Genomic DNA, 27,181 nt, shown 5'->3' with positions numbered 1-27,181 from the left:
CTCTGTTGGCAGCAAAGGAAAAGAGCACACACTGAAAACTGCTCAGAGCTTCTGCACTGAGGACAGAGGTAAGGCTAAGAAGATGGCAAGCCTACAACAGTGAGGCAGGAGTAGAGGGCTTCCTAAGTAAAACAGCTCAGAGCTGGGTCAGGAGTCTGGGACAGCGATTGATGGCGGGCTATTTCCCCATCTCTAGCCCTTGAAAGGCACCTTATACTTGCATATATCCATGTTTCTAATACAGAGAGCTTCTGAGGAAGCCTCCACCTCTTCTAGGAGGGGGAACCCAGGCTATTTGGAAGACAAGGAGTTAACTGCATCTAGGAGCCAGGAAGAAGAGTTCAACAGAGTTAGCAACTGAGACCCCTGCTGGAAGAGCAAGGTCATTACAAACCTGAGCTGAGAGCAGAAATGGACATAGGGGCTTCATTGGGTGGGCAGTACGTAAACAGTGCATGAGCATCTTTCTGGCTGGGCTGTGAGGACATGCACATACTATGTGGGTGCTTTATTATCTTGGTCTACAATATGTCAGAGAATTAACCAATCTCATAGCAATCACTCCAGCCCAGACTTGCCCATTCTCTGCTAAAGCCCTATAGAAACCCTAGACAAGGAAGTCTGATACCCCCTTTCCTTTCTTGAAAACCTTTCCATCTCTAAGGAGCACCTGAGTCTTCTCTGTAACTCTCTTTACTAAAGCCTGCTCCAGAGTATGTGTCAGTAACTCAGAGTCCAGCATCTCACATCTTTGCGTCACTTACAATTAACTGAGCTTTGAAATGTCTTGCATCACTTTTATCTCGTCACTAAGCGTGCCATCAAGCATCTCCTTGTTATCAAAGCCCCCCTTTAAAACTCTCAGTCCATCTGTTACAGTTTATGTAAGTCAGGTTCACTGGGGTGTACATTTAGTCATACTTTCTTTCCTCAGGACCAAGTCCTGAATATTCACACCCAGAGCCCAATGAGCCTATAATCCTCTGGTATGATTCTGCTCAACCTTACGTGTTGGCTTGAGTTGAGTCACTCTTGCTGGTTCATCCAAAGGACAACGAGCAGCACGTCCTGAAGTTCTGACACACTCCAAGGCTGCTGGTGCCCTCAAACACACACTGCTCACATGTCTCTCCTTTCAACTGTCTACTGCTAACTAATACCACAACATACACAAGTTATAACACAAGCACCATAGGTTCAAGGAACTCTATTTTTCCCAAGGGAATATTTAATCCTGCTCAGAAACTGTTGCCAAGTGCAGATGTAAAAATCACATAGTAAAATCAAGTTAATGTCATGCAAAGCAAAGTAACCTTGTTAAATGAACCATAACAGCAGACAACCAACAAAACAAGTAAGAAATACCTGAGTGCCATTGCCAGTGTTTCGAAGGTGATTGTGAAGAAGTTTAGTAGCACCATCCTGGAAAGTTTTTGGTAAAGCTCCTAGTAACATTGTAAACTCTGGGGTATTGAGTTCAAATAAAGAAATCAGCACTGACTGTGCTGCCTAAAAGGAACAAAGGCATACAAAAAGTAAGTGAGATGCATCCTGGCTGCTCAAGGGTGTCCATTTTCTTCTTACGTTTCTGCTCAAAGGCACAAGGTTTGACTGTCTCTCCCATGGAGAAGGAAACGTGTGATGGTCAAGCCTTAACTTTCCTAACTTCCTTCTCTTTGGGAGAATAAAAACCCTCTCAACTACCACTAATTTTCTAAAGTTAGGAAGGGACTATGAAAGTGTAACATGACAAACATTGCAGGGTTATTCCAAATACTACTGTTACAACATATACCACTGTTTTAGGTTTCTTTATAAATCATCATAGAGGACAGTAACTTAATGCTAAAATTTAACTTTCTCAATATGTGAAAAATACATTGGCAGCAAACAACACAGGGGTAAGGGTAAGAATGGGGGGAGGGATTAACAAAACCCAACTACATGTGATGCCATATGGAAACATGTTACTTTGTATAATTAAAAAATAAATCCAGAAGAGAAAAACAACAGCCAAAAAGCCAACCAACCAAAGAAACAAAACAGGATGATTGTACTATAAGTCCTGAAGGGCTTTGAGTGTGTGACCCTTCTGCCTCTGCTCCTTAAGTGTTAGGATTTCAGGTGCACACCACCAGGCCTGGCTCTTAGGATTCTTTAACTAGCAATATCTCATCTTTTCTTAAGCAGATAATCTAAAAAGTCTACAGTTAATCTCAAGATAAGGTTGGCCAAGAGGCTAGCATGAAATAGCGCACAGCCACAGGACCATGGTTCAGTACACACACCTTGTTCTGGTCCTTGTCTGATCTCATCTATGGAAACCTCTGTGTTCTACGTTTACGGAGTTGGACTATACAACAGTAGAGTAGCTAAAACACGCTGTATTCAGATAACTCAACTCTACTGAACAGTCTCCTGGTTTGTGTGTCTGGGCATCAAGTGCAGGCAGAGCCTGCAGATGCCAGACATTGTCTGATCCCTGGGTCAGCCATTTGTGAGCTGCATGTGGGTCCTCAACGAGAGCAGCAAGGACTCTTGAGTGCTGGAACACCTCACCAGCCCTGCCGTTTCATTCTTATTGTTGGAGACAGGTCTTTGAACATAGCCCTGTCTGTCCTGGAACTCACTATGTAGACCAGGCGGGCCTCAAATCCATAGAAATCTGCCCACCTCTGCCTCTTGAGAGCTGGTTTGTGCCTCCATGTATGGTCCCTGCTTTCTTCAATAATCTCAACTACAAATTTCTATTTGTTCCAGGTTTGCTTTGCTCTTTTTGACTCACTTGTCATTTTGATGGTTGATTAAATAACTGATTTAAAATGTTTCCTTTTATTACAAGCTCTGAATTAGTTGCTTGCACAAAGTATCTGATAAAAGGAACCTAAGAACAGAGGATTTATTTTGGCTCACAACTGGAGGGTATAGTTTATTCTCTGTGAGGGGGAGCATGAGGCAGCTGGTCATGCATCACCGTCAGGGTGCAGTTTTCTTTCTTGCCTCACTCTGTAGTACTGGCTGATCTGAAACACACTAGGTAGACACACCTGTATCTTCTGAGTTGTTGGGATTCAAGATGTGTGCCAGCTGAGCTACGACCATCACACGCATGAGTGCTTTGTCTGCATCTGTCTATGCACCCTGCATTCTGTCCCGCATGCAGCCTCTGCTGTTTCTCTACGTTTTATTATGCCATGCCTTCACTCTTACTCACTTGAGTTACTTTCTTTTTTGCTTTGTGGTACATACCTGTGTTTATGCAGCTGTGCATGTATATGTACATGTGCTAAAGTGTGTCCACATGTGAGGCCAAAGTTCAGACTAGCCTTCAACTCAGAGATCTGCCTGCTTCGGCCTCTCTAGTGGTGGGATTAAAGGTGTGCACCACCATCTCCAACTCTCCTCTAGTTTTTGAGATCATCTGTCACTGAACTAGTAGCTTAATGTCTAGGAAAGATTAACTAGCAAGTGAACTCTAACAATTTTCTTGTATCTGTCACCTTTCCAGAACCAAGATTACAAGCATATGCTACCATGCCTGATTTTTTTTATATGTAGGTGCTAGGAATATAAACTCAAGTTCTTACGTATTTTATGAATGGAGTTATTTTCCTAGCACAAACTAGTTATATATCTTCGAGTCAATAAAAAATACTAGCTATAAGCCCTTGGCAGAAATGTTAAAAATATTAACATATACTAACAATATTAACATATACTAAACAAGACATGCTTCAAAGCTCAGTCAAGCTAGGCAGGAACGGTATGTGGCAGAAGTCTTGGCACCTGGGAGGTTGAGGCAGGAAGATCAGAATGTCAAGGTTGTCTGCTAGAGTAAGTTCCAGGCTAGCCAGGGTTATGTAAGGCTGTCTCAAAACAACATAACTCAAGGAAATGAAAATCAAGACAGACAGTTAACTCTAAGACAAAACTCAAGGACATGAAAAGCCATGCAGACATTAACTCTAAGAACAGAACTTCTTTAAGAAATGAGGAAGTAGCAAATCACTTGGTGCAGGCGTGAAAACTTGGAAAGCAAAAAAGAAAAAGAAAAAAAGAATCTCCACAGCAGCAAGTACTGATTGTGAAGTATTGTAGGAACAGCTGGAAAGGATGTGAACAAGGCACAGGAAACCCAAGTCCTCACTGATGGCGAAGAATAAACACAGTGCTTGTATCTAACAAAAGATCAGTTAAAAAATACCTAAAGTTATCTCTTGATCCCACTCAAACAAACCTTTCGAACATCAGAGCTTTTGGGCTCTGTTGTCCAAGTGATGACCCGAGACACTGCCAGGCGAGTTTCACTGGAGTTTATAAAATCCCCTGGGTCCATCTGCTTTGCCAGAGTTTCTATGTACTTAAGGATAGCCACCTTCACCTGTCGAGGAAAGCACAATGTAAGAGGACAGTGAGAGGGACACTAGGTGACGCACCAGAGATAATTACCATTAGTTTTTGACAAGTTCAACAGCAGCAGCAGTAACAAAAAACCTCCAAAGAATGCTACAGCTCCCTCCCCGCCTGACATGGTAAAGCGAGGAGTCCTGTTTCCATGAGCAGTAGAACTTTTGGCGCTCCATTTCCAGAGTATGAACAACTACTAAAGATTCCCTCAACAAACTGCTTTCAGAAAGGACAGATGGCTAGTCCTACATGGTCACTTCTTTTTGGGGAAATAGCCGATGTGTTAGATGATAAGGTATGGAAAGACAAGCCTGTACTTGCAGAGGGTTTCATAGCTACTGTTTAGATTTAAGCTCAGGTTGACATCGAATGCACAGAGTGGCTGAGAACGGCCTTGAACTTCTCTAATTCTGCTGACTCTCCCGAGTACAGTTTATGAGGTGTTGGGAATAAAACCCAGGACCTGGTGCAGTCTAGCCAAGCACTCTACTAGCTGAACTACATGCCCAGGTCTCCCAACTCACTCCCTTATGTAAGGTGCATGAAAGGCAGCCAGAGGGCTGGAAATGGACCTGTTTCTGAGGCACACATTCTTCTTTCTAGGCTCAGACATTTTTAATTCTTCTAGTGAGCAATTATTAATGATGGATCTCTCAAGGCTGGGTTGTTTATTTAACTTTTTGTTTTCTTTTCTTTTTAAAGATTTATTATATATAAATACACTGTTGCTGTCTTCAGACACACCAGAAGAGGGCATCAGATCTCATTACAGATGGTTGTGAGCCATCATGTGGTTGCTGGGAATTGAACTCAGGTCCTCTGGAAGAGCAGTCAATGCTCTTAACCACTGAGCCATCTCTCCAGCCCATCTTTGTTTTTTCAAGACAGTTTCTTTGTGTGGTCCTGGCTGACCTGGAACTTATTTTGCAATCTAGGCTGGCCTACAACTCAAGATATTCTCCTGCCTCTGCCTCCTGTGTGCTGCGATTATCTTTATAGATTATTTTTATGTGTATGAACATTTGCTTCCATGTATGTGTGCCATATATATACCTGGTGCCAAAGAGACCAGAAGACAAATGCCTTCAAATTATAGTTGTAGAGGTCATATACATGGTGGGAGCTGAGACTAGGTCCTCTTCAGCCTCTGAGATCCTTTATTTTTAAAAGTTGTTATTAATAACTATTATTATTTGCCTTGCTGGAGATTAAATCTACTGACCTTGCTAATGTCAGGCAAGCACTGTGGCCTGGTCACATCCACAGGACTTCAAATGACCTTTAAGCATTTTCTTCTGCACTCGGGTGCTGTGTATGTGTGTGCGTGTTTACATGTGTGGGCAGGTTTGTCTGTGAGATTTTGGAAGTCAAGAGACTCAGTATGTAGCCCTGGTGCCTCAAATTCTGTGTAGGCCAGGCTGGCATTGAACTCACAGAGGTTCAATTACCTCTGCTTCTGGCGTGCTGGGATTAAGGACATTTATTGTCATGCAATGCAAGTATTGCAGTTTTAAAAGGTTTCCACAAAAATATGGTGTTAACTATTATAAGCAAGCAAGCATAGAAACATATAATAATTGAAACATTCCCGTTTTAGTAGGATATCTCAAAGTCATGCAGTCTATAACTAATGGTGCAACTGTACATTCCACTGTAAAGAACAAAGCCATATAGCTCCAAGGTCTATTCAGCATCTTTGTCTCTAACTAGAAAAAATCCAGAAAAAAAAAATCATGTATTTAACAACTACATACTAATTTAATCAAAATAACTTTGTATTGTTAGCCAGTCTACTGCTATCTTTTAAAACTTATTTTTAATTACATATTTACTATTATTATTAGTTGGACACAGGGTCTCTGTATGTGTGCAGTCCTGGCTCTTTTGGACCTTGCAACATAGAGCAAGTTGGTTCCTGGCCTCTGCCTTCTGAGTGCTGGGATTAAAAGTGCGTGTGCAGCACACTCAGCAACCTGGTAAACATTTTAAGGTATTTTGTGTATGTGCTTCTATGTGAATGTATGTCTCTCTCTCTCTCTGTGGAGGGCACTGGATCCCTTGGCGCTAACATTAACGGGCATTTTCAGGATGCTCAGTTTGTTACTGGCTGCTCAGATCCAAGTTCTGGTTGCTGTTTGTGAGACAATTGCTCTTTAGCACTGAGCCATCTTTTCATCTCTTTAAGTTCCTACGGTTTAAAACAATTTTCATCTCTATGTATGTGTTTGGGTCTGTGTGAACGTATGCCCTATGTGCAGGTGCAGAAGTGGCCAATGAATCCCCTAAGCTGGGGCTCAGACATTTGGGGACTGCCTGAGTTGGTTGCTGGGAGACCAAGTCCAGTCCCCTGAATGTTAAGAACTGGGCCACCTTTCAGTCCTCTCACAGTGACCAAGTTCTTTATAATTAATCCTGTCAGTCACCTTCAAGTTGTAAACACCTGGGCATTAAATATGGCAGCAATATAACCTTCTGTTGTCTAAAGTGTGACAAAGATGGCTCCCATAGCTACTAACTGGACTTAAACACACATTACAAAATGAGTGTCTGATTCCAGGCCCACAGGAAGCTTGTTTTTCTTTCACCTGCTTCCCACATCTCTCTTTTTCTCTTTGCTTGTCTTTCTGCTTAGGTCTTCAGCAAGTTCACTGCCTCTCCTACTGCCTGTCTCTTGGAGTCATGGCTTCAGAGCTTGGGTAACCGGGACTCTGTGTGCCATCCTGACAAACAACTGATGGCCTACCCGCTTCAGTGCTCCATGTGCTGGGCTCACAGGCTTACTCCACTACACACGACTCCTGTTTCTAAAGACTGCCTTAGGCTTCATTTGCACAGACTCACAAAACATGGTCACTTAAATTTTCAGCAGCCACTGACTATCCACCACATAATTACATCAAGTCCTTTACTATCATGTAGTTAATCAAATATTGTAGGTAATAATAACGCCTAAGTTTTCTATTCCCGGAAATGTCTTGGATATGGTGTGAGCTACAATATGTATTAATATTAATTAAAGTCTTACTCTGCATGTCACTTTTTAAAGAAGAAAAGAAAGCCAGCAGAACAAAAAGCCCAGGGGTCCTTTTATATAGTGGCTCTGAGAAGATGACACTGTGCAGGTGCATGTCAGCCCTGTTAGGGTCAGCTATGATTCTCAGGTACAACTGCACCCCAGGATGTAAAGGAAAAAGATCTCAGGGTGGGGCTTGCAGAGTACATTTGTACAGAACAGAGCAGAAACTCCAAGGCCTGCACAGGCAGTGTGCTCCTCAGTTCCCAACTTTAATCTCAACGGCTCAGCTCAGGAGAAGCACTTCTGTAGGGCTCTATGCATGCCAGGCAAGCACTCCATTACTTAAGCCATATCCCAGAACGAAACGATTTCTTGTCTAATGTTAATCATTTTAAATCATAAAACAGAATCTACCTACATTTCACACAACTAGCAAAGGTGTCTCAACAGAATTGAGAAATATAGTCCTGATACAGACATCATACTTGTTTCAGAAATTCCACATTACAGAAAATGTTACTACTTCAGATAGGGAAAACAAACTGAGAGTAAATGTGTGTGTGTGTATCCATATGCATAGATGTGTATATATATATTTTTTTTTTTTTCATTAAAATAGGCACCTAGGCAATGCTGTGTTTTGCCCAAATAATTACCAGACTCCAAAAACTACAATTAAGAGAAGAAACAATTGGGAAGTCACAAACATAAGATTAAAAACGATTTTACAAAATAACTCCATATTAGCAGGATAGGGTTAGATGGCCGTATTTTTTGATGCTTTTAAAACGTGTTTACACAGAGAGCATTTCCCAAGGATGGGCCAAGCCTCTGGAGGACACCTGAGATCAGGAACGTGCGTGTGTAGCAGACTTAGGCAGGTTAGCACTGGCATCAATGCACAGGACATTACCGGAAATGCTGCAGGGTTATGAAAAGAAATAATACAGGCTGAAACAAAAACCAAAGAAAAACCTTTGTGCTCCAAAAAAGATGAAGCTGGTCCCGCAGGGCTGGCTTGACTATCTGAAAGTTTATAAAAACAGAGCCCACTGATGGAGCAGTTTCTTCTGTGACAAAAATACAAATATCATCCTGACTTTATTAATAAAATAATCAATTGTAATATGTCAGAATAAACCAAATTTTTACCTTCAAGCTTGGTGTTTGGGTCTGGTCAACTGTAAATCTCATTAAGATATTAAACTGAAGATCATTTGGAAAGGATTCTCTGAAAAAAGAACAACAGCAAAAACCAAAAAATTAGAAAACAACCAAATTAAGTTGATAAGTCTGCATCTTAACAAACTCCACCGCAGAAGACTATGGAACCTCAGATGGCATGCCAGCACAGAGCCCAGGTGCAGCCTAGGAGGCACACACAGCTCAAGAGTAAAGGCACTTGAACTTACAGTCAGTAAAGAATTAAGACACAACACTAGGAAAGTGTATCTTGCTTGTCTCCTGTATGTATTTAATCAGAAAAATGTACTCAATAACAGTTCACACTTCTGGGGCTCAGTGGTGACAAGCACACAGACCGCCCCTTACAGCAAAACTGAACCTGGCTCCTAGCACCTACGTGGGCAGCTCACAACCACCTCTAACTCCAGCTCCACAGGATCCAATGTCCTCTTCTGGCCTCTTTAGGAAAAGCTCACACACATATATACAAAATAGAAAATTGAAAACAAAACAAAACTTAGAAAAAATAAAAATTCAGTATTTTCAGACATGGCTCTTCTCCTTCAGATCTGAATTTCTGCTGAGTGTGGTGGTGCACACGTTTAATCTCAACAGTCAGGAGGCAGAGGCAGGCAGATCTGTCAATTTAAGGCCAGACTGGTCAACATAGTGAGTTCCAGGACAGCCAGAGCTGCATCATATTGAGACTCTATGTCCCAAAAACACCACCAACAAAAATCTGTAAAGCAGACTCGTTTCAACTTCGTATCTGGGTGTGTGAATTGAGTCCCTTCACAATGAGCTCATGGGGTAGAAACCCACCAGTGGGCTAAAGCATTCTGAAGGGAGGCACTAGAGAGCCAATGGCATGAGGAAACATTCTCTAACATTTAGGAATAGTGTTTCATTTCACGTAAAATTAAATTAAACTTCAGTTCAAATCACACATACATGTACAGTTAGGTGTTTTTACCTAAAAGGTCAAGATAGGATTGTACATTAAATTTTCTTCAGCTAGGCGGTGGTGACACACACCTTTAGTCCCAGTACTTGAGAGATAGAGAGGCAGGTGGACCTCTGTGTGTTTAAGGCCAGCCTGGTCAATCAAGTTCACAGCTGAGACTACATAGAGAAACCCTGTCTCACAACAAACACCCTTTTTCGTTTGTATTTATTTATCTGTGTGTATCTGGACATGTATGTGCTATGGTGCACTTGTGGGAGGGAGCTGGTTCTCTGCCTTTAGGTTGTGAAGACCCAAGCTCAAGTTACAGCGCTTGAAGGCCAATCAATGCCTTTTTATCAGATGCACCACTGGTCTTTGCTGTCTTCTGAGATAAGCTTTTATTCTATTTCTCACGATTGCCTCAATGTCATGGCCTCAAACAATCCTCCTCCCTCAGTGTCCTAGCAAAAGGGATTATAGGGCTGGCCACTGTACCTGGTTCTAATCACATCTTCTTGCTTTGTCTTGTTTGCTTTTTGAAAGAGGGTCTCTCTCTTTGTGACCCTGAACTCCTGCTCCTTCTCACTCCCACATGCTGGATTGTAAGTGACTGGCACCATGCCCTGCCCTATATACATGTTTAAACATACATTTAACTTATTTTTAAATGAGATCTTTATTTATTTTATTTACATGTATAGTTGCACACAAGAAGAGAGGATTGGATCACACACAGTTCTAGACAGGTGTGAGCTGCCAAGTAGGTGCCAGGAACTGAATCCTGGACTTCTGGAAGCACAGCCAGTGTTCTTAACCACTGAGCAATTACTCTCGTCCCTTATTTTTATTTCTGAGACTGGGTCATATCACATATCTATGCAGTTCTGTCTGTCCTGGAACTCACGATATAGACCAGGATAGTCTCGAGCTCACAGAGATCTACTTCCCTTTGCTCCCAAGTGCTGGGATTAAAGACCTGCACTACCAGCCTCAGACTTCTTCTACCTGTATCTTTATTGCTTTTGTTTTGAGACAGTCTACTGAAGGCTGGCCTTCACCTCACTTCATAGTCAAGGATGACCTTGAACTCTTGATTCTTCAGCCTCCATCTCTCAAGTGCCGGGACCAAATTATCAGTTTATATTTTACTTAAGACAAGCTAACAGCTTCAAGTATTCAAACCAGTATGAATAAAACTTCAACACGGGGTAAATATTCATGATTATCATTAACTAAACTTGAAACACATACAGAACATTACCTTGTAACATCAAGGGCTTTCTGAACTTTTGCCTGAACAGAACCAAGCAAGTCAGCACCCATTTTTTTCAGCAGCTGTGTCAGCAGTACAAACAACCAATCTTGAAGATCATCTTTGTGGACTTGTATGAAATCTACTAGAGTCTCCAAAAACATGCTGAACACCTGTAGTTGGTAACGGGAGAAGTAGGAAGAAGAGAGAGAAAACATTGACCTCTATGCTCAATCCAAAACAGAAATAGATGGAAAAGGAATCTGAGGCACAGCGATTGGCAGCCAAGCGGAAAAAAAAACCTCTCTTGCTTTTCAGTGGACTCTGAAACAAGAGTGCATCTGCGCTGTGACCAGCTTCTGCAGAAGTCTGACAATTAGCTAGTCCATGCAGCATCACTTGGTAAGGAAACTGCCCATGATGGCTGGCACACCTAATGTTAGCAACAATGCTACAGCTTAAGTGAGTTAAACTGAGACTCCTTTCCTAAGAAATGGAGGAGCTGCTATGTATGTTTCTAAGGGCACTCAGCTTTTTAAAAATAGTACTGTGCAAATTAGAAAATTATTGTACTTATAGTCATCATAAAGTAGAAAACGTATCTACAATAATATGCTGATTAGAAATCCTCAGGTTTCTCAAAATGACAAATTACATCAACTTTTCCGTATGAGATTTATTATTTATTAAAACTGCCCCAAAGGTAATTTTAAATAGCCTGAAGTAACAAAAAGTTGAATAACAAAATTGAGAATAAAAGAATATATTTAAAATTCAGTTAAGTCTGAAGTTTTAATTATTTCTGTGCCAGTGGGTTTTATGTTTAATTTCTCAAGACAGTGTTTCTCTGTGTAGCCCTGGTTGTTCTGGAACTGGGTCTGTAGGCCATACTGGCCTCAAAGAACTCATGAATGTTCTGCCTTTTGCCTCATGAATGTTGAGACTAAGGGTGTGCGCCACTATGCCTGACCTATGTTGATGAATTTTATACTTGATTTTAAGATTAAAATGCCAGTACTGTATAAGGTCAAAATGAAACTTAAGGGGAAGATAAACTAATACTCATAGGTTATATCTTATTAAAATATTCTGGAAAAGTGACCCTTGACAAAGTTCTGTTTCTTATAAGTCAGTATTACACAGGAAAATTTATTTTTAAGTAGAAGAAAAATATTCTTAAGAGTCATGGTCATGCTAGACTGAGAGAAATCAAAACCAAAACAAGTGACTAAAACCATGTTATTTTTATGTCTTTTAAAATACATTTTATGTTCATTTTATTGTTATAAAATATTCAATAATCTCCCAAGTAACTGCTAATTTGAAATTGTTTCGTTCTCAATATTTCTGGCATTTCCTTTATGTAGTTGTAATGAACTCTAGCATTTGCCACTTATGTTGGCAATGCCATTTCCTCTTATTTAGAATTAGAACTAAGCTCTAACACTTGAAACTTGGCTAAAAAGGAAAAAAAACAAAACACCTCTGTTATTTTCTTACGGCGCTGTGGTTTGTGAAACCAGCAGCTGTAAAGTCCCGAGCTCTGGAGCTATGCCCGCAGCAGTGTCCATGACGCAGAGCCCTCTACTCCGTTCTCCTCCCAAGCAAATGCCCCACCGAGCACTGCCTGAGTGCTTCTCTTCAACTTGGGCTCTCTCCTCTAGGCCCAAAAGACTGTAAAAAGAATTTTCTTAGGCCTAGTGTGCGGCAACTTTGTGAGTCTAACCTGGCACTCACTCTACCTGGTTATCCAGCACATGTCTGGCAGCATGCTGCACCTGGCTTTTCTATTCCTCAGCAAGTCACATGTTACAGAATCAGGTGTCAGTGGGAGGGACTGTTTTCAGAGGATGCTGTGAGGCTGCTGGTCACCTGAAATAAGCCATAGTAGCATTACAGAAACCAACACAGTACAGTAGGGGTTTCTTTCTTAAGGAGCACGTTTGAGAACTCCCCATTGTTAGGTGAACTGCCTTTACTGTTCCAGCTGTTTCCTAGTGTCTGAAGGTTCCAACAGTACATTTTTCCATATAAAAACCTGTCATGAACATCTTTGGGTTTTTTTTATTTTTCAAGATAGAGTTTTTCCTATAGCCTTGGCTGTCCTGGAGCTTACACTATAGATCAGGCTGGCCTCGAACACACAGAGATCCATTAGCCTTTGCTGAGATTAAAGGCATGCACTACAACAACAGGGAAAAAGGAAAAAAAGAAAAAAAATCTTAAGACACTGGAAAGCATAAGTCAGTTTTCAAATTTCCTGTTCCAAGGTGTCGATGGTCATTTAGCGTTGGCTATGCTGTAGCCATGTGATCACTAGAGCATCACACCAGAGCCTGACACTTGTCACTGCCTTTCATTGGAATCCCATTTACCTCTATACTTCCTAATCTAAATACCCTCCCTAAGGAAGATCCAATTTTACTCCTTCCTAAGGCCAATCTTTCTAGTCCCTGTGTGTGTGTGTGTGTGTGTGTGTGTGTGTGTGTGTGTGTGTGTGTGTATGTATGTATGCATGCATGCATGTAGGTATGTACGTATGTTTAAATGTGCTGTCTGCATGTACACAGAATTGTCAAAAGAGGGCATCGGATCCTTTTACAGATGGCTGTGAGCCACCATATGGTTACTGGGAATCAAACTCTCTGGAAGAGCGTCTATGTTCTTAACTGCTGAGCCATCTTACCAGCCCTGTACCTTGTTCTTGAAGTGCCTCTGCTGCCTCCCTACCTGATCCTCTGCTTATCCTGAGCTGTGAGGGGTTTTTCTTAAACACAGGATGACTGAGATTTCTCTAAGTTGATGTTGCTTTCTTCAATTTCCTGTCTTTCCTTCCTTCTTGGCAGGAATTTCCCTATTGTATCAAATGCCTTCACCCCGACTGTCTCTTCAACAGCACCGTGCTCTCCTTCACTCTCAGAATAGCTCTTGGGCCTTCCCAAAGTCTGCTTCTCAAGTGTTGGAAGTAAAGGCATGTGCCACCAACTATTTGGAACTTGTGATGTGACCAGCTGTGCATAGTACTACTTGAGCTTTTCTCAAATAATAATATTATTATTCCACCCAGAAATTTATAATTATGTACATTGTATTCATTTTTGAGATAGGGTCTTACTATGTGTACCAGGATGACTTGCATAATTTGATGACTTGATAATTTTGATTCAACCTATTTAGTGTTGGGGGTGGGAAGGCAGGTACTGCAAGGCCCCCTCCACAGTCCTGTCATACTCCTGTATGAATGCTGACAGGAGCACACATGTACACCTGCATTTAAAGGCCAGAGGTCAACCTTCAGTATCATTTTTATGTGCTCTCCGATTTTGCACAGGGTCTCTGGACTGGAGCCTGCCTCGCTTCTCTAGCACTTAGGATTGCAACTATGTATCTCCATGTTCAGCTTTTTAAAAATGTGGGTTCTGTGACTGAGCTCAGGCCCTCATACATGCACAACAAGCATTTATCAGTTGAGACAATTCTCTGCCTCCAAGACAGAGACTTACTAAGTAGCACAAGACGGCCTCAAGTTCATGGCGATCTTCCTGACTCAGAATAACAGCATGGTCTACCATTACACTTCTCCCAAAGTCTTAACTGTTCTTTCTTTCCAGAAGACTTGTCTGAATGTCACAGATAGAAATTTCTTTTAGTCAGATAAAATGTTAAGTACTATAATTAAAACAGAGATATGATTCACAGCCTACTACACATAAAACTGTACTATTATTTGAAAAAAAAATCATGAGATCCCAACAATAGTACTTCCTGAGCACGTGTGTGTGTGTGTATGTGTGTGTGTGTGTGTATACACATACATACATATATATATACCCATACGTATATGTATATAACCATGTGTGCATATATCCATACATATATGCACAACTATAGCCATAATATATTGAAAATGATACAAGACCTTTCCGCTACCTCAGAAAATTCATTTCAGGAGTCAGTGTTCTCTCCTTTCCTCACCAACGAGGAAAGGAGAAATGTTTATGTTAATATACCGGAAGGAATAAAAATTGTATCTCACAAGATGAAGTTTAGAATTAGTGGTCTATAACCCCTGTTTACTTTTACAGAATGATATTAATAGAACATTAGAAAGTACATTTGGGGTAGTATGATTGTTTTTTGTTTTGTTTGATTTTTTAATAATCTCAAAACTTGGGAAATATTTTGAGCCTTCAATGGCTCAATTTGGTATTTCACAGCTGGAACTGTTCAGGATAGAAACAAATACTTGGACTGTAACAGCCGAGTCAGCCTCTTCTTATGGAAGCCTACTTTATTTTAGGTGTGCCAGCCATCACTGATGAAACAGAAGAACATAATCAAATTAGATCAATTAGTAGATTAAAAGCACATCTCCAAACAGAATGACAGCCTGCGTAACTGCGAATAGCATTTCGTGGATTGCAAAGGGTCCCACACTGCACGGACTCTTCAGGAGAGAAAACAGAGAAAACGGGTTAATTCCACAGTCATGCAGTAAAGTTAGCTTTTCAACAAATATTGAACCAACTTACTCTCTATTGAGAGTTCCAACACAGGGGACAGCATGCAAAAAGGAAAAAAGAAAAAAAGAAAAACACACAAATTAGTCGCCATCAATGCAAAGTTCCTGTATGGGGGAGAAAAACACTGAAGAAAATTAAAAGTAACAAATGTTTTACTAAGTTTTCTGAAAAAACTCAAAATAGTTTTTAAAACAAGAGTTACATGAACAACATAGGAGAAAGGCTCGGGATTTCTCTGCAGGTCTGCTTCATTTCCTTGTCAAGGAAATTTGAAAGGGGGGAGGAGTTCTTTTGTTTGTTGGTGAAAATCTTTCTTGTTTGTTTGCTTATTGGTTTGTTTACCTATTTATTTGACAAAGTCTCACAATGTAGCCCTGCCTGTCCTCAAACCCTCAGAGACCCAGCCCATTACAAATACTGCTTTGTTGCACAATCCACATGTGGAATAACTTTTAGAAAAAATGGTTAACAAAACCTCATTTCCATTTATCAACAGTGTCGAAATTTGGTTCCAAACCATAGTGTCTAAAACTACTTTCTCATCTTCTCTCTGCACCTTGACAAGTTACATGACTTCTGTGATGTCGTGTACTGTATGTAAGTAAAAACACGTATTCCCTTCACACTTTACTTTCTGGGGTGAGAGTGTTGCCATCTCCTACTCTCAGACTGTCGAGCAGCTTGCTCCTTGGTCTCGCTACAATGCTTATCAGACCAGAGAAGACTACCTAACAACACTCAGCTGGGTCCTAGTACAGCAGTAACAGGGCGGTTTCTACAGCAACCCAGGGTTCAAAGTTCCAATTCAAAAATGGAGATGGTTCTTTTTTTTTCTAATTAAAGAATTCCTTTATGAAAGTGAAATGGTTAGGTTAGTTTCAATACATGGTATCACACGTATGAGGGAGTTGGGGAGGCATAAAATCGATTCACAGCAGTAAAAATGAAAACTTGGGGGTCAGAGAGTGTGGTTCACTATAAGGACCTGAGTCCTGATCCCAGCACTCACATAACGAGCTGTGGTCCTGCTTGCCCCTGTAATCTCACAGTGGTCAGGGAAGGACACAGGAAGTCTTCAGGACTTACTGGCTACCAGCCTAGCTGAAGACGGAACTACAGACTGAGGAAGAGGCTATGCTTAAAGAAATAAAGCGTACGCAAATGGGGACACTAAACACATCTCTTCCAACATCTCTGCATGGACACAGCCATATGCATCTGTAGACAAGAAAACACATATACAGACACACCTGTACACAAGCACACAACCAGACACAAACACACATGCACACCAATACACACATACACAAATACACATACCAGGAAAATATGTGCACGAACCACACATAGAAACATTCCACTCTCAACAATAGAATTAGAAAGGCAGTCTCTAAAAACTTATTTTAAAAAAACTCTTACATTTGCTGTTCTAAAACTTCTATAGTAAGAACCATAGAAGAGATCTAATCTAAAAGCTTTACATATTTCTGCTGAATCATTATCAACACTTTATTTAAGGTCGATCCTATTATAGCTGTTACATAGATTGGTAAGCTAAGGCAGACATTGCTAATTAAGTACTGCACAGAGAATCAGAACACACACCACTATCCATATTTGCTATTATTGTGTTATAAGTGGTACACTTGGTGTCATATGGTCTATGTTCTTGTTATACATATGCCATGGTAAGATCACTTAGTCTCACACTGTAGCTTTCTATATTTGCAGATTCCATTATTGGAGTAGTCAACCTAATGTGGGCTGAAAACATTTTCTGTAAGAAACTGCCTTTTTATTCATCACAGGGATACTTGTGTTTTCTTTTTTAAAAATTTAAAAGGTTTATTTATTATATATGAGTACACTGTCACTGTCCTCAGACACACCAGAAGAGGGCATCAGATCTCATTATAGATGGCTGTGGACCACCATGTGGTTGCTGGGAATTGAACTCAGGACCTCTGGAAGAGCAGTCAGTGCTTTTCACCGCTGAGCCATCTCTCCAGCCCACACCGTGTTTTGTAAATGAAAGAAAAAGTACCTCCAAATACAGAACAGATTCAAAATGAAGCAGAGCAAAACAAAAAGTGTCAAACAGCCAACTGGAATTTGTAAGAACCACCTGAAAAGCCAAGTAGGTGAGACCACATAGCACAGCAAGCAGCATTTCTCAACCTGTGGTTGAGACCCCTTTTGGGAGAAACAATCTTTTCTCAGGGGTTGTCTAAGACCATCAGAAAACACATATAAGTATACTACAATTCCTAATTAGCAAAATGACAATTATGACAAAGCAATGAAATAACTTTAAGGTTGGGGTCATCATCACAAGAGTAGGAGTTGAGACGGGATGTACATGCTTTTAGTGAACAAGCATTTCAAAGTGAGAGCTCCTTCTATCTCAGCAGGAAGGAAGATGGTCAGAGGCAGAAAATACGGTTCCTGCTTGAGGGCTGACATCCATGCAGAAGAGAAAGGTGAGGAGAGAAATGTGGCAGGGGTCTTAGGAGACAGCGTTAGATCCAGTTATAGTGAAGGACTGAGTAAGAGCCAAGAGGAAGAGGACTAGGAGGCCCAACTGAGTGCTGAGAGAAGAACCATGGGCCAGATGTGGGGAGAGCAGAGCAGGTCAGGACTCTCTAGAGGATGCTGGTACATTTCCCCTTTCAGCATTCCTAGCCTATAGTCAAGAAGGCTCAGTGGTTAAGAGTACTGACTGTCTATAAGCTGGGTCTGGTGGTGTACATCTCTAATCCCACCGCTACAGATAGAGCAAGGTCCAATCTCTGAGTCTGAGGCCAGCTGAGACTACACAATGAGACACTGTCTCAAGAAACAAACAAATGACAAACCACCACCACCACCAAAGCACTGGCTGCTCTTCAGTCCCGAGTGCTCTAACCAGCTCAGCCCACGTTCATCGTGTCCCATCCTCTCCTCTCCTATCCATTTTCTTATTTTATGAGTTTTGATTTTCTGAGACAGAGTTTCTCAGTGTAACCCTGCCTGTCCTGGAACCCACTCTATAGACCACGCTGGCCTCGGACTCAGAGATCCACCTGCCACTACTGACAGGCCCCACGGTTAACATTTAAGACCTCTGCTTCTAGTGGTAAAAATTCAGATTCTACTGAATGACCATCCAGCCTGCATGGCATTCTTAGTTTAAATCCTGAGAGCTGAGATCCTAAGTGCACCTCTCAACCTTCCTTTAAAGAAGTGTGAATGAATGGATAAAAAGAACAATCTCTAAACTATGCATAATATGAAACAACTGAAATTAAGTTTAAAAATATCACTACCAACAGCTTATAGTTTTTAGCACTATACTGTTTTTGATACCATATAGGAATAAATAATCTTGAATACTAAAACATACCTTGCCATGAGGATCTGCAAACATTCTTGTGAAAATTTCACATAATCTTTTCAGTTCAACTCGACTGCCAAAAAAAAAAAAAAAAAAAAAAAAGTGGATTAATACCTTGCTATAGGATGACGTCATTTAAAAGCCTGCAAACAATTAAATCCACTGACAATGACAACAAAAAGGCTATACAAACTATGCCTCAAGATTGAGAAATCTGTAGCTTTATCTACCACACTGAGGATAGCAATGAAGCAACCTGTAGTGAACCACATCTGAGTTTTATTAAATGTTACAGTGTTTCTTAAGTTCTATCGTTTTCCAAACTGCCAGTTCTCTTTTCCTTTTAAAATGAAATATTGCACCTAATACGCTTAATATTATGATTTATTTGCACAGAGTCATGAAGTATGATGTGTGCCTGAAAATTAATACATTAGGTAGTGTAAAAATAAACACTGGTTTTGAATTATGTATTTCTAATACATCTTAAGATATGTAAAAATTATATCTAATACCAATATTACTGTTATCATATGAGAAGACAGTTCTACATTTGTACCACACTAACGTCTATGAATTATCTGAAATCTGGATTTTGTTTGTTTCGTTTTTGATTTTTTGAGACAGTGTCTCCCTGGCCAGCCCTGAAATCACTTTGTAGCCCACCATGGTCTTGAACTCAAGAGATACACCTGCCTTTGCAGAGTTGGGTTCTTAAAGGGTCAATCACATGGGTTTAAAATATCACATTCATAAGGACAGTGAGAGATGTAAGAACAAAGCAAACTAGACCATTAAGAAGAGTACTCTACCACCCTATGGTCCCAACAAAGTTCTTAACATATTGACTAACTTGTTTTGAATGAGAAAGTGTTTTGTTATTTTTTTAACCCTCTGTGTGGTGCATGCTCATGTGGTGGAGGTCCTAGGTGTCACTCCTTGCCTTCTTGTTTTGCTCTTGTGCAAACAAGACTAGCTGACCTGTGAATTTCCAGCTATCTCTTGTCTCCATCTTCCACCTTCCACAGGAACACTGGCATTACAGTGCACTATTGCATCCAGCTTTCCAGGGTTTCTGGAGAGCCTGGACTCATTCAGAACCTCACACTTGCAAAGCAAACACTCCCTCAGCAAGTCATCTCCCAAACCTGAAAGGCTTGCTTTAAAATGTTTCAGTAACTAGGGCAAGAAGATTACAGCAGTTTTAGTGAGTTACCGCACAGGGGGCCCTAAAGGTTTGGGAAAACTTTTGACATAATTTTTGACACGTTTCAAAAGCCAAGTCAGAAGGTGCTAGCCTGTTAGAACAAGTACTTTATGACACTTCTCACCTTAGTGTTCTCTGGTTTTTTAACAAGTTCTGCAGACCCAAGAGACCTTCTTTCCTCTCTGACCAATTGGAACTAGCACATCTGTTGAGAACTTCTGCAACATCTTCTGTCTGCCTCATGTAGGTAGGAATACTACCATTTCGAGAGCTATAGGAGCGTTCTGAACACGCACTAGAAGCATCGCTGTTGGCATCATCATCTGAGTGCATTCCGTAGGATTCATACCTTCTTCGAGCAGGTTTTTTCTGTTACATATCAAGAACTACATTAGCAGTAGTTACAAACATGAGCATTTCATAGTGTTTACTTAACACAAAAGGACTGTTCTGTCTTAGACCACTGGAGGACATGCTGCTAACCATTGTAAAGATAAAATATTTAGTTTCTCTTCAAGAAGTGCTTTATAAGTTAGTAGAATATAGACTGTTTAACGATGATGACAAAAGAGAAGTGACTTTGAGCAAGCCCAAACATGTCAAGCGGGACATGCTCAAAAGCATGTGCTTTCTCCTTTTCGTGGAAAAGCAAGAACAAGTAGAATGCAAATTGATAAAAACTATCCTAGAAATATGAGTTGGTAATAAGAAAATACCACCTTCTGAGGGGAGTAAAAGCACAATTCTTTTATGTAAAATATTATGCTCTTTCCTGTCTATCTATGTAGCTCCTCTTTTCTATTTCCTTTGCCATTTTCCCCCTTTTGTTCCAACCTTTATGTCTTCAAGATAAGTATGAATTTTTAGACAGCAAGATGGCTATATGTCCTTAACAGTTTTCCCAATGTAATCTATATTCTGTGGCTTATTCTGTATGAAAAAGCAGTTTAACCAAAAGGTTTATAGGTTTATATTTTATTTAACTGCCAATTATGCCTTTGGTATTGAAAGTATCTTGAGGTAAACAGCTCCTTTGAGAATTCCATGCAGAAACTGGAAAGAAAGTACATCCTCTGATACTTGGATTTGGCTAGGGAGTGGTGAAGCTACTGCCATGAAACACAGCAAGTATAGCAATTCAAAAGTTCCAAGCATCTACAGATGTAGATCTCTAGCCCAAAATTTGTCAAGATGTACTATCTGAACACAAATAACCAAATGCCTTTATGAAGCTGCTGCTATCACTAACTCTTGTACAGACCTACAGATACTAACTCGATTTAGAATAATAATGTTTACTCGGGTGGGCTCCAGGACCAGTCCGTTAAAGACTGCAGTATAGATGATCCATCTCAGTGTGAAAAGGTGGCACCTCCCTAAGACACTATGTTCAGTCAGTATCCCCCACAGACAATCACAGTGACAGAGTAATAGATGAACAGCTAAAGATTTGTTATTTCCACTTTAACATTTTATAGACTATCTGTTAAGTTGATGAAGCACAGAAAACAAGCTATGATATCATAAGATGTCAGAAAATAGCAGAGTCTATACCTTAGTCCGTATGTCTCCTAAGAGCTGAGAGCAGCCAATTTTTAAAGAGAGAAATTGAAAACAATGAGGAACATTTTGCTAAACAGCACAGTGAAGTTGGCATTAGCAATGCCTACAATTAGAAATACCCAGCCGTAGAACACAGATACTGAAAGAATGGCTTCCTGTCAGTGTCTCTCAGTTCAGAGAGAAACACCTAAGCTACAAAACCAAAACGCTAAAAAAACAACAAAACAAAACAAAACAAACACACTTGCTTCCCAAAGAGATTAAAACTATTCTTATTAGTTATGGACCTTTTATCACTTATAAATTAAACTTTATTTTCCCAGGTACAACTGTGTTTAGTATTAACTATTTTCTGAAAAATCGATAGTTACATCTGTGCTACGAGAGATGAAAGTAGGATCCTAGGACTACAGTTCTGATTCATGACAGTGTGGTTAACAGCTGCAATGGTGGTGCACAACGTCCATCTAAACTCTGTGAGTTCAAAGTTAGTGATGTCTCTATGGTGAGTTCCAGGCTAGCCAGAACCACACAGTGAAGCCTGGTCTCGAAAAACAAAACCAAAGGACCTGGAAGGCTATCTCTAGTGAGTTAAGAGCACTGGCTGCTCTTCCAGGTCCTGAGTTCAATTTCCAGCAATGACATGGTGGCTCACAACCATCTGTAACTCCAGTTTCAGGAGGTCTGACCCCTCTTCAGGCCTCCACAGGAACCAGGCTTGTACAGAGTGTAAAGACAAGCATTCGGGTAAAACAATCATATATGTAAAAGCAAATCTGACAGCAATACTTTTGTTAAATATTTCCATATACCTTGGAGCTATCATCTTATTTGCATAAACAGCAACCCAAGAATGACAAAGTCAATCCCTAAAACTATGCAAGCAGTAGTTAAATGGTAAACCTTAAGTTAAACTAAAAAAAAAAAAAAAAAAAAAAAAAAAAAAAAAGCCAACAACAAAAAACCAACCTGAATAACAAGAACTAAAACATCTGATTGATCACATCAGAAAAGGTGATCCACACATCCTCGGTTCAGAACAGAGTCTCTTTAACTATATCAGCTCAGGTACATTTTTGCAGTTGAGGGAAAGTCAACACTGCTATTAACACAAGTTAGGACATGCAATAAGTCATAGCTATTAACAATGAATATATTTAAAATGTGCCTTCCACCTCTACAGCCACAATTATTTTTCACAAAAATATGTTTTTTTTTTAAAAGGTGAGTTCTGTACTTCTAAATTTCAAAACAAAGCTGAGGGGTCCAGAGAGCTAACTCAGAGGTGTACTGCTTGCCTGAGATGCACAGGCTCAGAGGGAACCTCCAAACAGATGGGTGGGGCCTTTCATAGACTCCAGATAGAAATCCAGGATCAACAGGGCTCAGAGTCCAATGCCAGTAGCAACCCTGACACCCCTCAAAGAGAAAATGAATGAATACTTTGAAATCCTCGTCATTTGAGTCACCTTGAACCCAGGGCCTTGTGCATGCTAAGACAGATGGATGCTTTACCATTCAGCTACACTCCTAACTGTATGCCATAATTTTAAAGAAAGTCATATTGGACTGATTAGGGAAATTAACCAAACAATAGTGCACACACCGCCACTTCAAGTCTTCATAATTTCATGTGAGAGCAGTCTATATACATATGTGTAGATACATATCGTAGACTGCATTCTTCCTACAACTATCCCAATCCTGCAGTGTTTTAAACTTTACGGTTTAATATGTGGAGCATAAAGAACCAGGAAAATATCTTAGATAAATAACTGGTCCAGGCGTGGTGGCACATGCCTTTAATCCCTGCACTCAGGAGTCCGAGGCAGGTGGTTCTCTGTGAGCTCCAGGACAGCAAAGGTCACACAGTGAAACCCAACCTCAAAACCAAATCAATGCCCTATAAACTCAATGTGAAGATAACCTTGAAACTGTATGCTTATAAGCATATGTACACGACAACAAAAGAGCTTTGCTCCTGACACCTAGTTAAGATTCCTGAGACTGGCTTAAAATACTGAATATTAGCAAGGATTAATCATAATGCACTACTCTCCTACTCATACTGCCTACATTTTGGCGTCTCGGGTTTGATCTAGCATTTCCCATGCCCTTTCCACAGTGGCTCTGAACAGTAACAGCCACACGAATAGGGAAATGGAGAAAAGTACCAAGGCATCAGCTACGGCCTCCTCCACGTCGGAGCCTGTGTTGAGGACCCGCATGGCACTGACCGAGGACGACAACCGGCTTGACTGGCTGATTCCATATCCCGGACCTAATTCATCAGAGAAAGAAGGAAACCGCTGTCAGAGTCTCAAATGCAGGAATGCAAGGGCTGGGGGCTGGGGGAGGGTGGCCAACTTTTATTAAAGGGGAAAGAAAAAAAACCAATGGGACAAAGCATTTTAATAGCAATATTGTATTTTTCTGGGCACAATGATGTTTTGGTCAAGTAAAAGGGAAAAGGCAGTCAAAATAATTCACATATGAGAAACAAATTTAAAGAACCACTGCTTACTTAGAAGAAGGAGAAGATGGCTCTGCCAGTTCAGACAAGGCTCTCCCAATGAAGTGAACCGTAAAGTAACACAGACCTCTTTCATCAGTAACAGGGAGATTTATGAAGTCACACCAGCAACTCACCACAAGAAAAGCTCTAATAGTAATGTCTCCTTCTGGAAAACTCTTTTTATTCTTTAGCTAAAACAGACTGTTCAATAACCATTAAGTGACTACTTTGTGCCCAATGTTCTGACACGTATAGACAAACTGGACATGAATTCTCACCTGCCCACCGACTGTTTTGTATACAATTAAAACACTTCATCCACCATTTTGGTTTTTTTTTTAAACATACATATATAAAGATGAAGTACATAACCGAGAACATAAAACAATTCTATATTAAAAAAATGATACAAGTTGTACCAAAAAAACCTCCAAACCCCCAAACAAACAAACAAAACAACGCCCATCTGCAGTTAGAAAAATGCTAAAGGGAGGAAGGATAGTTACTTGGGAGAAAAAACATAAGAGATTTATTTTCTAATAAATTAACTTTACATAACACAAATTAACTTTAAGATGAATACTATGTGATGAGAACAGAAAAGGACAGACTCTGGGATGAACGCAGAGATGAAAATGTACTCATCCTTCACCTGAGGCCCCACACACATCAGGGGCGTAGAGGGCACCAGTGGATCTGGAATGGTGTCTGGAGGCTGGAATAACAGGACCATACAAACCTCATCTATCACCACAGAGACAAGGGATAATGGCAGCACTACTGTCAGGCAAGGAGAGGTAGTTAGCAGTGGCGTCACTCTCATAGTTAATGACCAGAGTATCGCCACATATGGCAATGGGGAAGGAACATCCAGTAGCATTGCAAGATCAACCCTGACACAAATACAAATTACACCTAAGTGGACAGACATAGGCTATAGGAGACAAAAAAGGCAAGTATTCAAATGGAGGGAAATGTCAAAAGTACAAGCATGAAAACAAAACAAAAACAAACACTTGTAGTAAAAAAAAAAAAAACACTATGGTAACTAATAATAATAACAACAAAAAAAACCACTATGGTAACTAATAATTAATCTTATCTCCTTCACTATTAACACCCAGTGAATTTTTGTGCCCTTCTTCTAATAATATGTTGAAATACTGACCCCAAGTGTTAAAGGAAGGTGGTGCCTCTGAGAGGCAATCTGGTCTGAGAACATCAGAGGCACTCCAGAGAGCTAAGCACTTCTACAGAGGACACCACCATGCAGGAGCCAGAAGGGCCCTCAGCAGACACTGGGTACCTTCACTTTCAACACCTCAGCCTCCAGAACTGTGGGACTAAGTCCTGGTCACGTAGAAGTACTGAGCTATAGCATGTTATAGCAGCCTAGACAGACTAAGACACACAGGAACTTGGAGCACAGGTCGACCTGTGTGACACAAGCACACTATTAACTGTAACTAAATTCTTTCAAGGTCTCCGTTTTTACAAATTCACAAACAAAATTTAGATTAGTCAAAAATCATTTACTTCATTTATATTAAGGCACATTTTATTCATAATGGTCGGCATCTGGGAACAAACTGTTGGACAACAGAAGCTATAAGCACTGAAAAAAAGACAATACCCTGGCAAGCCCCATTAGAACCCCACAATGCATGCTCCTAAATATTACTCTATATCCTAAACTCTGCAGACTTTACATTTCAGACCTCTATTCAGATTGACAGCACAGAAAACTGACCCATGTCTTATATCCAGAAATAAACTGCCACATAAATGCACTTTAATATTTAATAAAATATGTATCTTTCATTTTAACATCACCCTACTCTCATAATTAATGAGAGCTGATACATATTCTTCATAAACTCTGCATGTAGGTGTGTATGAAACTTGGATTCAACTCTCAGTATAGATATATATTTATAAATACATACATAAATAATAGGAAAACAAATGTTTTTAAATAGCAACTATGTGGCTCTCCTTCACCTTGGCTGGTGACCTTATCAGGATGTAAGCAGCCACATGTCTGGCAACTATCTTACTACGACTAAAGAGTATATGCTATGTGACTTCTGCATCTTAAGATGACCATATGGTATTAAGCAACACTTGTATGAAGCTTCTTAGTCATAATGAGCTCTCTATTTATCATTGTATTCCTTTTATAGTAAGGAAGCAGTAACATGTCTTAAATATTTTGAATTCTAATGGACTCTTGTCTGATGATAAAAATTTAAGGTTATATTTGCTATACATACTGTACATGTGATTCAACTCTGATCTAGAATATATCATATACGGTGATAGAAATTTAAGGTTATTGTTCTACAATGGTACACTATAAAAGAATCAGCAAAGTTGTCAGTCTCTCTATGAACTGTGTCTATAGTTAAAAGTTTTATTTTGATAACTGAAGAACTTCAATCCAAAATTGTTATTTTAATGTCAAACCTAACAGGGATGGAAAGTAAAGTCCTGGTCTTATAAAAGCTACAATTAGTATAAACTGTTAAGAATAATTAAGAACTATTATCTTAAGTTAGTGGTTAGTCACCTTATAAATGATCAAATTCTTTAATGTGTTCAGTACTGTATTTGTAGTCATGCTAAGTCCTGATGTAGTTAATTAAAGGAATAAACTTTAGTCTCCTCTTTATGTTTATAAAGGTAAGCCAAAATCAAGTAGCTAGAAACAAGCAAAGTTTGTCTAGTTTAGAAAGTTAATAGAGAATGGTCCTCAACTGCCTCAGAGAGCTACAGAATATAGTATTTAAAATGTTCAATAAAAAAACCTTTTCATGACAGAGAGACATGCCAGTTCCTGGCAGTTTCCCACAACCTCTCCTCCAAAGAAGATGATGGACACAAAAGAACCTGCACCTTGAGCTTGCTTTAAATGTGGCAAAGTGAGCCAATGGGAAAAACCCACCATTCACCGGTCCAAACTGTGAACAAGCAGGACACAGCAAAGTTGACTGCCCTGCTTTGCTTAGACAAGACTGGCAAGTCTCCCCAAGTTTCTACTCCAAGGAGATGTCTGTCAGATCTTCTGGGCCTGGCAACTGAAGCCTGACGCTACCCCCAATAGCTATGGCGGAACCTAGGGTGACAGTCCAGGCAGCCAGGAGTCTCTGTCATTTCTAACAGACTTGGAAGCTGCTTGTTCTGTAGTTCCTGTT

At 40.2% G+C, this 27,181-nt stretch overlaps 1 protein-coding gene across 9 annotated transcripts in view; it reads right to left on the bottom strand.

The window, feature by feature from the left end:
• CLASP2 (cytoplasmic linker associated protein 2) overlaps positions 1–27,181 on the bottom strand; it is a gene marked incomplete at its 5' end in the record, with an annotated part of 155,946 nt that overhangs the window by 20,247 nt on the left and 108,518 nt on the right. For 6 of the 9 annotated variants that reach the window (XM_080934581.1, XM_080934583.1, XM_080934582.1 and 3 more), the window contains 8 exons: positions 1,366–1,509; positions 4,238–4,381; positions 8,399–8,449; positions 8,576–8,654; positions 10,816–10,979; positions 18,712–18,775; positions 20,034–20,278; positions 23,647–23,753. In XM_080934581.1, the coding sequence (XP_080790707.1) occupies positions 1,366–1,509; positions 4,238–4,381; positions 8,399–8,449; positions 8,576–8,654; positions 10,816–10,979; positions 18,712–18,775; positions 20,034–20,278; positions 23,647–23,753 (998 nt within the window). The remainder of the gene's footprint in view (positions 1–1,365; positions 1,510–4,237; positions 4,382–8,398; positions 8,450–8,575; positions 8,655–10,815; positions 10,980–18,711; positions 18,776–20,033; positions 20,279–23,646; positions 23,754–27,181) is intronic. The other 3 variants (XM_080934585.1, XM_080934587.1, XM_080934588.1) reach the window with 1 other exon arrangement.

Source organism: Micromys minutus (genome assembly GCF_963924665.1).
Source record: "Micromys minutus genome assembly, chromosome: 21".
Lineage (NCBI taxonomy): Eukaryota > Metazoa > Chordata > Mammalia > Rodentia > Muridae > Micromys > Micromys minutus.
This window is presented reverse-complemented; position numbering and strand designations above follow the sequence as displayed.